The sequence below is a fragment of the Arachis ipaensis genome, chromosome B6 (genome assembly GCF_059453495.1).
Source record: "Arachis ipaensis isolate K30076 ecotype BB chromosome B6, ASM5945349v1, whole genome shotgun sequence".
Lineage (NCBI taxonomy): Eukaryota > Viridiplantae > Streptophyta > Magnoliopsida > Fabales > Fabaceae > Arachis > Arachis ipaensis.
In genome coordinates this window covers 132,917,570-132,928,719 of record NC_142441.1, presented here as the reverse complement: position 1 = coordinate 132,928,719, position 11,150 = coordinate 132,917,570, and the positions used below count along the sequence as shown (strand labels likewise).

Genomic DNA, 11,150 nt, shown 5'->3' with positions numbered 1-11,150 from the left:
ACTTCACATAAAATTACCAAAATTTAAGAATAAAATTTTATTTTTTTACTAATATTTACAAAAAATTGTATCATACTCAGATTTAATTTTTTTTTTTAAAATATATATTTAAATTTAATATATAATTCGTTTTGTCAGGTTTTTAAATATTTGAAAAACTTATTTATCGTTAATATTTTTTGAATTATTTTTATCATTGTTATAAATTTTTAGATACTATTTTAATAATTTATTCTATTTTTTTTGCTGTCTTTTTTAATTTTTTATTTGCACATTAAAAAATATTTAATTATACTTTACTAACCATGCTTTTAAAATTCGCGAGATTGCTGTCTATATTTATAAAGCCAGTGAGCCGCAGTCCACAGAGTGAACCTAACACAAACCCTAATCCAAATTCACATTTTCCCTCCTGATTTTCCGAGTTTCCATGGGGAAGCCGAAGCATGTCGCTCCTCCCGAAGACTCTGACGACGAATCGCAGGTTCCAAAGCCTCAGCTCGAACAAGAAGATAGCAGCGAGGAAGAGGATGAAGCAACTTCATCTGAGGAAGACGAAGACACCGATGAAGGCGAAGATGAACGTGACAAGCACGTGCTGCTTCCCAGGAAGCCTCAACCGCAAGTGGTTTCCAAACCCTCGTCTTCTTCTTCTGAAGACGATTCGGAGTCGGAGCCAGAGCCAGAGCCGGAACCGGAGCCGGAGCCTGAGCCCGAGCCCGAGGCTCTATTGAAAAACGCGAAACCCTCTTCAAAGTTGAAGTCTCCACCTTCGTCTGCTGTGAGTCAAGCCAAATCCGGGTCGAAGCGCGCAGCGAAGAACAGTATCGATCACTCGAACCAAACAAAACGTGGGAAGAAGGCACAGGAGGATCACGCGGCCTCTGATGAAGAGGATCCGAAGAAATCACGTGACGAGTCCAAATCCCTCTTTCAGAGGGTTTTCAGCGAGAAAGATGAGATAGGTATCTTGAAAGGCCTGGCTGAGTTCAACGCAAAAACAGGGAAGGAACCCTATAAATGCGCTGAAGAATTTTACGATTTTTTGAAGGGATCGAATTTGATTGGGTCAAATGCATCATGCAACCAATTGAAGGATAAGATCCACCGGCTGAAGAAGAAGTTTGAGAACAACCTAGCCAAAGAGAAGAACGGCAAGGGGACAACTTTAAAGCCGCACGAGTTGGAAGCATTTCAGTTGGGAAAGAATGTTTGGGGCCACGATGGCCGTGGCGGTAAAACGGTGCGCAACGAAGCTTCGAAAAAGGATAAGGCTGGGAAGAGTACCCCCAAGAAGGCGCCAGTGCCCCATTCAAATGAGAAAGCTGAAGCAAAGTCCAAAATGAAATCTGAACCTTTGGATTCAAGGATGAGTGAATTGTCTGGGACTAGTTTAGCTTTGACTTCAATGTTGAAATACGATGGGACTTTTGGTAAGCCTTACGGTGAAGACTATATTAGAAGGGGAATAGAGTTGCTTGGAGTCTCAAAGAGGGAAGAGATCGAGGATAAGTGGAGAAAGTTCGAAGATGCTGAAAATAAATTGTATGCGGAGATAGCTGAATTCTATGCGGAACAGGCTAAGTTACTATGTCAAGCAAATAGCTCCTCGTCCTCCTAGGTATAATATATCTTGGTTGCTTTTTTGTTTTTTTGGATTCTGGCATTTTCATTTTATTTTGGTATGTTTAGGTTCGTCGCGTTTTAGTATTTTATGATATATATTTATCTCCATTGATTCAAGAATTTTGTGTTTGGGAGTTGGAGGAAAGGGAGGCAAAATGGATGGCTTGTAGTAAAAAATTATAGTAAGATTAAGAGCTTGTTCACAAAAGACCAATTTGACAATCTTTCAATTTTGATTTCCCTGCAGCTTAGTTTTAACGTTATTGTTTGTTTGGCTTGTTCTTATTCTGTCATAGTAAGATTATGAGCAATTTTAACAAAATTCTGTATATAGATATAACTTTTTAAGTTTCAAGTATTTGGCATACTTCCATGGCAGATCATTAACTTCAAGAAGAAACATAACTCAGCTTTGAGAATTACATAACAAAACAATGAAAGAGAATACCAAGCGAAGTCAAACAATTATCTGTTAATTATGTTTCTCTTGAAGTTAAAAGCAAATAAACTTTAATAATCCTTTTATGACTGAAAATAGTTAAATGGATAGATTATTTTTTTTACAAAGAATATTTGTTTCTCCGTTTCTATATTATTTTCAGATAGCTAAGAATGATACATTGTCTGAAACGGGATGAAGTGCATCTTTAGTATGGTTCATATTTAAACTAATTGGTTGCTGTGTTATATGCCTCGCGATTTTGTTATATGCCTCCCGATTTTGTGTTATATATGCCACTTTTTATTTTGTTCAATAATGGTTGTTTGATGGAGATTACTCTGCACTTTTCTATATTCTTTCTATTTCTCTTAAGGAATAGATGGTTGAGGATTTCTTTAAACAAAAACTCGAAACAATTCATTTTATTGCATATTGTATGAGTAGAAAATTGCTTAATTGGCTTTTGGTGAGGAGAATATTGGAGCTTTTGTTTGAGTTCTTTTGATGTTCTGTAGGTTTTTCTTTGAACGATCTAAGGCTGCGTTTGGAATGAGACTGAGACTGAGATTAGGAGACAAAGACGAAACTAAGTTTAAGTATTGTGTTTAGTTATGTCTTAGTATCCTGTTTGGTTTGAGATTAAAGCAGAGATCGAAATGATTGAAGTTACCAAAATATCTCTATTTATACTTAACTTAAAATAAAACCCTATCCCCTTTTGTGTGTGTGTCAAACCATCGAGCCGTGCCTTGTGCCTCGTCTGGCTCTACTTCGTCCGTCGCCAGCGGCTGTGCGACACGGCAACGTCCCAAAGCGGCGTTACACTGAGGTTGCAGTTACTCCTTTGTTCCCTGTGCACGCTGTTGGTCCGTCGTGCCGCCTTCGGCGCGCGTAATGAAACATAATTTGTTTGGTAGTTAAATATATGTCATAACATACAAATAACAATCCTATGAAAATGATAATCTTACCCTTATACAAACCACCACTACTACCAACACCATCTCGTGTCTTCGTGTGATGGTTGGGGGTTCTATATGTTAAGCATATTGTTAATTTCAAGTGTGATGGTTGGGGGGTTCTATATGTTGAGCACATTGTAAATTTCACGTTTTCAAATTGTGATATGTACTATTTGAATATTGTCAATGATGATAATCAAGGTGTTGGGTTTTCCTGTCCATGGACATTTTGCTGCTTTGACATCCAAATTTTCGACTTGGGCCCTTTTTGTGTGGATGGTAGTCGTAGATATAACTCTCATTCTTCATTTAAAAAAACAAAACAAAAAAGCTCTCATTCTTCATTACCATGAAGAAAAATACTTTGTTATTTTGTAGAGATTTGACATAGCAATGCCCTATTTATTAAGGTTTTAATTCTAAATTTAATTACTGAAGATGTTAAAAAAATCTGATAGTATTAAATCCTCTAATTATGTTATGTTTAAATAATGCAATTGATGATAAATGTAATAATAATAATTTAACATATGATGAAAGTTTAGGCTGCTTTAGTCTTTAGACGTGGTTTAATAAAACTTCTAATTTTTAAAAGTAACTTATAAAAATTAGTTATTAAAGATATATATTTTTTAAATTGTAGTATCTATATTTGATAAATCAAAATAAAAATAGATTTCAATAAGTAAAAGCAATAACAATTGCGTTTGATAAAATAATTTTTAAAATTTAAAAATATTATAATGGATATAAAGTGAATTTTACTCAATTTTTTCTTAAATAAAGGATAAATTATCTTCTATGACATGTATAATAACTATTGGATGAAATAAATTATGTCATTATGGTTAACATTAACTCTTAATTTAACTTAAGTTTTGACAACTAATTAAATATAATATTTTTTTTATAAATTATTAGAGTTCCAAAAAAGATCTTATTTTATAACTTTTTTATCTTTTTAAAACCACACATATATTAAGTAGATCTAACGATACAAAAAAAACTCTAAAAAAACTAAAAAGAACAAATAAAAAGAAAAATTAAAAGGTCGAATTACAAATTTAAAATAACCAAAAAAGAAGATAAATTGTTAATTGAATAAGGGTGAATTCTATAGTTGTTAATGGAATTGATATAAGAATTGTGTGATTTTACAGGTATGAAGTTCGGATGGTTTTACTATAACTAATTAGTTTGGTTGTCAAAACTTAAGTTAAATTAAGAATTAATATTAATCGTCTTGATGATATAATTTACTTCATCCAATAACTATTAGATTTATCATAGAAGGTAATTTACCCTTTATTTAAGAGAGGGTTGAATAGAATTTACTTAAATATAAATATTAGAGATAAATTTAGAAATTAATTAAATTTTTTATTTTGATAAATACAAACTAAATTTAAAAAGCTTTACCTTAAATACTTTTAAAAATATATATACTTTTTAAAAGCTAAAAATACAAGTTCATGATTTTTTGATTTAACAAACAATACAAAATAAAAAACTTATCCTTTAGAAAAACACAAACTCATCTTAAAAAAGTTTTACCGGACAAGCCTTAATATAATGGTCTATTTTGTTGGAGTTTAAAGACATGTATCATTAAGTATTTTGTATAAGAATGTTATGTAACACCAAAAAGTAAATTAGCAAATAATCAATTATGAATGTTTATATAAAAAATAAAGCCATTATTGTATAATAATCAAATTGATCGTAGTTCGATGGTCAAACAAATTAGATTAAATTAGCCCACTCAATACCCGTAGAAAGAAGTTATATTAATCATCATTTAGCTTGTAATTTTTATTATGCGTGAGTCTTACTACCTTAATTTAAAAGTAATTAAATTCTCACTTTTTTACTTTATTATTTTTTTGGACCTGCTACACATACAAGTAAAAAGGCCGTACAAATTTTACAAGTTATCAGCCCAAACTTCATTAACACGCGCATTAACTCATTTTGAATGGAGCGTAACTACACGCGCCCCACTCAAACGGTTCCTCTTCGTCTTCTTCTTCTTCTTCTTCTTCTTCTTCTTCTTCTCTTCTTCTTCGTCTTCGTCTTCTTCCTCTTCCTCTTCCTCTTCCTCTTCGTTTTTTTTTCGATTTTCATGGTTTCTGAAATTCTTCTTCTTCTTCTTGCTGCACGTTCTTCTTCCTCTTACTCTTCTTCTTCTCCTTTTCTTTCGTTTCTGCACGTTCTTCTTCCTCGTTTTCCTCTTCTTCTTCTTCTTCTTCATTTACGTCTTTTCTCGCTGTTTTCTCTTTTTTTTTTTCGATTTTTCATGGTAAAATCGTTTTTGAAGAAGAAGAAGCAGCAGAAGATGAGGAGGAGAAAGAGAAAGAGTTCTGAATTTTCTTAAATCCTTTGGGTGTATTTTCTTAAATCCTTTGGGTGTATTCCTATAATCGTTTGGGTGAATTCTTGTAACCGTTTGAGTGTATTTTCTGTAATCCTTTGGGTGTATTTCTGTAATCATTTGGGTATATTTGAGTGATATCTGACTGATATCTATGGGTGTATTTTTCATTTCAGAAAAAATAGCAAGTATTATAGAAATATACCCAAACGATTACATAAAATACACTCAAGAGATTACAGAAATACACCCAAACGATTACATAAAATACACCCAAGAGATTACAGAAATACACCCAAACGGTTACAGGAATTCACCCAAACGATTATAGAAATACACCCAAAAGATTACAGAAAATACACCCAAAGGATTTAAGAAATACACCCAAAATCATGCATAATTCAGAACTCTTTCTCTTTCTCCTCCTCATCTTCTGCTACTTCTTCTTCTTCAAAAACGATTTCAGAGCTTGATGTCAAAAAATAATAGAAATCAATAATAACGAAAAAAGAAGAAGAATAAGAAGAAGAAGGTGCAGCAAGAAGAAGAAAAAAGAAAGAAGAAGAACGTGCAGAAGAAGAAGAAGAAGAAGAAGAAGAAGAAGAAGAAGAAGAAGAAGAAGAAGAAGAAAAAGAAAAGAAAGTGCAATGAAGAAGAAGAAGAAGAAAAGAAGAAGAAGAAGAAGAGGAAGAGGAAGAGGAAGAGGAAGAAGAAGAGGAAGAGGAAGAAGAACGTGCAGTAAGAAGAAGAAGAACGTGCAGTAAGAAGAAGAAGAAGGTGCAATGAAAACGTGCCGTAACAGTATGTGAAGGAACTAACGTCAACGACGAAGAACAAACCAGTGAGAAAGGGGGAGAAAAGAACGATCGAAAAAGAAGGAGAAGAAGAAGGGATGTAGCGCGTGTAAAGAATGTAGCACTTACAGCGAATTTTGGGGATTAGAGTTTAATTGACTTGTAATACTTACAAGCCCTAATTGCTTGTACGCAGAGTTTTTCTCTTTCGGATTGGGCGAGAAGTAAGTTTTTCTTTTTTTAAACAATGAGAGGTGTTATATAATTTTTTTGAAAATATTAAAAATAGAATCTCGCATTATGTGATGTTGAGTCTGAAAATGATCTTATAATTATTTGTGATAACAAATATTTTAGTTAGTTATATTATGCATGTACTAGAATTTTCTAAATATATAAACTATTTAAGTATGTGAATGTGTATTGTTTTAAGGATTTATCTATTTTATGTCTTGAGAGCTCATGTTAAACTTATAAATTAATAAAATTTTTATTAAAAATATAAAAATTTTAAATTTTTAATGTATTTATTTTATATATTTATATATATTAAATGAAAATATCTAAATTTTTTTATTAATAATAAGCTTATCAATTATCATGTACTCTTAAGATATATGTAGTTAATTTTTTTAATTATAATTTTTTATTTTATATAGTTTATATTTTATTATGATAATATTTTTTTTAACGATACATATTTTTACTGGGTGATTTTGTTGTGTGTTAGGTGTTCTAACTATTCAAGATGGCAAATTTATTATTGAAATGAAATTCGGTTCCAAGAATTCTGTAATCATAGTCATAGCAAATTAGCAATCAAGAATTACACAATTTCTAAAGAAATTGATTATAAGGTGTATGTATCTGAGCCTGTAACGTTGTATGCGAAATTTCTAGTTAAGCATTGTTTGTAATCGAAGTTTACCATTACTTAATCATTACACTTTAACTATCCATTTTTACTTCCTCCAACCTCTCCAATTAAATTCATAAAATTTCATCAACTAAATTTATTTATACTCTACATTAATTGATGGCAACTATATATAATAAAATAATTGGACTAAAAATCCCTTACCTCGCTTTTCAAGCTCTCCAATTTTCGAAACCTCTAATCAATCAACAAGAACCCGTAATAAATTACAACATTTACACAACAATAATTATTTTAGCTCATATGGATATATTTCTCCGGTCAATAAATTTTTCCGTACCTTAAAAGTAGGGTGTTTGTCATGTGATTTGGATTGATTTTGAATAAAAAATTTATTTGATTCGAACATTAATTTTACTTGCGTTGCGATTTGGATTGGATAATTTTTTTTAAAAAAATCTAATCCGATCCAATTTCAAATATACAGTTTGGATTAGATTGGATTTGTGGTTTTGTAAATTAAAAAAATTAAATATATATAACAAGTCTCAATATCAATTTTTAAATAACTAATAATGACATAACAAGTCTCAACAATATCTTAAAAACTAACGATAACAAAACAATAGAAATAAAATTATAGGTTAGTTAAAATAAATAAATAAATCACATTTTAAACATCAAATATTTATTAAATAATAATAATAATAATATAAAAATATATAACAAGTTAAATATGTTATAAGTATAATTGTAAATATAATAATAAAATAATAATATTATAGCACATTGTGCGGTTTGAATTGAATTGGATCGGTTATGAAAAGTAGACCTAAAATCCGATCCGATCTAGCGGTTTACAAAAAATAGAATCCAATCACATCCAAATTAGTGCGGTTTTAATCAATTTTCAATTTGGATTGAATTGGATGAACGGTTTAATTTGAATCAGTTTGAATTTGATCACCCATACCTTGAAGCTTTGGAGTTTGGATCTCGACACTTTAGAACTCAAAAATGAAGCTTTTCTAACAAAGAGTTGCTCATTAGGAAATGTCTCATTCACAGCTGTGGGTTATTGCACAACATCTTTAGGCTCAATCTTGGAAAGATGATCAGCCACTTAATTCTCTGACCTTTTTCTGTCTCTAATCTCAATATCAAACTCCTGAAGAAGGAGCATCCACCTAATCAATCTTGATTTAACATCCTATTTGGTCAAAAGGTACTTAAGAGCAACATAGTCAGTATAAACAATAACCTTAGAACCAATCAAATAGGACCTAACTTATCAGATGCAAAAACTACAGCTAATAGTTCCTTTTTTGTAGTTGTGTAATTTTTTTGTGCGTCATTTAACAGACGACTAGTATAATAAATGACATGCACAAGCTTGTCTCTGTCCCAAGACAGCTCCTATAGCATGATCACTGGCATTACAAATCAATTCAAATGGTAAATCCCAATTAGGAGGAGCTATGATGGGTGCAAAGACCACCTATTTCATAGTTGGATTTAGCCGCCTTTGTAGTTGTACTACAGGTTTAGCATCCTCCTCAAGTAGAATCTTGTGCATACACATAGCCGGACTTATTCCTTTCAAGTCACTAATGGTCTATCCAAGAGCTATTTTGTGGCTTCTAAGCACGTGTACTAATGCCTCCTCTTCATCATGACTCAGAGAGGAGCTAATAATCATTGAATAGGAATCCTGCTCGCCTAGAAAAGCATACTTAAGAGAGGGAGGCAAGGGTTTCAACTCAAACTTGGGTGGCCCTTCCTCCTTAGTTTGCGTGTTTGGTTCTCCCTTTTGTAGTAGTGAATCATCAATCTCTAGCAAACCATCCTTTCAAGGGGTTCTAAAACACTATCAAGCTCTTCCGCTTCAAAAACCTCTTCAATTAATGGCTCAATTAAATCAACTCTCATACATCCCTCAAAATCACTAGGATGTTGCAAGGCCTCAAGCACATTAAGAACAACCTCTTCATTATTGACTCTCAGAGTCAATTCACCATTTTGCACATCAATAAGGACTCTCCCTATAGCTAAAAAGGTCTTCCCATATGAAAATCTTATACATTCTCTTGAATTCGGTAAACGACTGGTACACGGAATCGTGATTACACTTTAATTATGTAAAATTCATTGCTCTTTCTTTCCCTGGAAATGGCGCCAAAAACATGATGCCAAGACCATGGTTCACAACTCCGTGTAACTAACCAGCAAGTGCACTGGGTCGTCCAAGTAATACCTTACGTGAGTAAGGGTCGAATCCCACGGAGATTGTTGGTATGAAGCAAGCTATGGTCACCTTGCAAATCTCAGTCAGACAGATATAAATTGATAATGGTGTTTTCGAATAATAATTAATAGAATAGGGATAGAAATACTTATGTAAATCATTGGTGAGAGTTTCAGATAAGCGAATAGAGATGCTTTCGTTCCTCTGAAACTCTACTTTCCTGCTATCTTCATCCAATCAGTCTTACTCCTTTCCATGGCTGGCTTTATGCAAGAGCATCACCGTTGTCAGTGGCTACATCCCCTCCTCTCAGTGAAAAATATGCTCACATGCTCTGTCACAGCACGGCTAATCATCTGTCGGTTCTCGATCATGCTGGAATAGGATTCACCCTCCTTTTGCGTCTGTCACTAACGCCCAGCACTCGCGAGTTTGAAGCTCGTCACAGTCATTCAATCATTGAATCCTACTCGGAATACCACAGACAAGGTTTAGACTTTCCGGATTCTCTTGAATGCCGCCATCATTCTAGCTTACGCCACGAAGATTCTGATTAAGAGATCTAAGAGATACTCATTCAGTCGAAGGTAGAACGGAAGTGGTTGTCAGGCACGCGTTCATAGGGAATGATGATGATTGTCACGTTCATCACATTCAGATTGAAGTACGAATGAATATCTTAGAAGCGAAATAAGATGAATTGAATAGAAAACAGTAGTACTTTGCATTAATCTTTGAGGAACAGCAGAGCTCCACACCTTAATCTATGGAGTGTAGAAACTCTACCGTGAAAATTACATAAGTGAAAGGTCCAGGCATGGCCGAGATGGCCAGCCCCTCTGATCCAAGAACCAGACGTCTAAAGATCTCAAATACAATAGTGAAATGTCCTATTTATAATAAACTAGCTACTAGGGTTTACAGAAGTAAGTAAATGATGTAAAAATCCACTTCCGGGGCCCACTTGGTGTGTGCTTGGGCTGAGCTTTGAGTGTTGCACGTGTAGAGGTCCTTCTTGGAGTTGAACGCCAGCTTTTGTGCCAGTTTGGGCGTTCAACTCTGGTTTTGGCTCCTTTTCTGGCGCTGGACGCCAGATTTGGGTAGAAAGCTGGCGTTGAACGCCAGTTTACGTCGTCTATTCTTGGCCAAAGTATGGACTATTATACATTTCTGGAAAGCCCTGGATGTCTACTTTTCAACGCAATTAGAAGCGCGCCATTTCGAGTTCTGCAGCTCCAGAAAATTCACTTTGAGTGCAGGTAGGTCAGAATCCAACAGCATCAGCAGTCCTTCTTCAACCTCTAAATCTGATTTCTGCTCAAGTCCCTCAATTTTAGCCAGAAAATACCTGAAATCACAGAAAAATACACAAACTCATAGTAAAGTCCAGAAATGTGAATTTAACATAAAAACTAATGAAAACATCCCTAAAAGTAACTAGATCCTACTAAAAACATACTAAAAACAATGTCAAAAAGCGTATAAATTATCCGCTCATCACAACACCAAACTTAAATTGTTGCTTGTCCCCAAGCAACTGAAAATCAAATAGGATAAAAAGAAGAGAATATACTATAAATTCCAAACTATCAATGAAACATAGCTTCAATCATATGAGCGGGACTTGTAGCTTTTTGCCTCTTGAATAGTTTTGGCATCTCACTTTATCCATTAAGGTTCAGAATGATTGGCATCTATAGGAACTCAGAGTTCAGATAGTGTTATTGATTCTCCTAGTTTAGTATGATGATTCTTGAACACAGCTTCTTTATGAGTCTTGGCCGTGGCCCTAAGCACTTTGTTTTTCAGTATTACCACCGGATACATAAATGC

General features: G+C 33.5%; 1 protein-coding gene across 1 annotated transcript; it reads left to right on the top strand.

Annotated features, from left to right (window-relative positions):
- Window positions 1-320: 320 nt before the first annotated feature.
- Window positions 321-3,279, top strand: LOC107604835 (GLABROUS1 enhancer-binding protein-like). The gene is made up of 2 exons (XM_016306536.3): window positions 321-1,621; window positions 2,584-3,279. Exon 1 carries the CDS (start codon window positions 431-433, stop codon window positions 1,619-1,621), a length of 1,191 nt encoding a protein of 396 aa, XP_016162022.1. The 5' UTR covers window positions 321-430; the 3' UTR covers window positions 2,584-3,279.
- The last annotated feature ends 7,871 nt before the right edge of the window (window positions 3,280-11,150 follow it).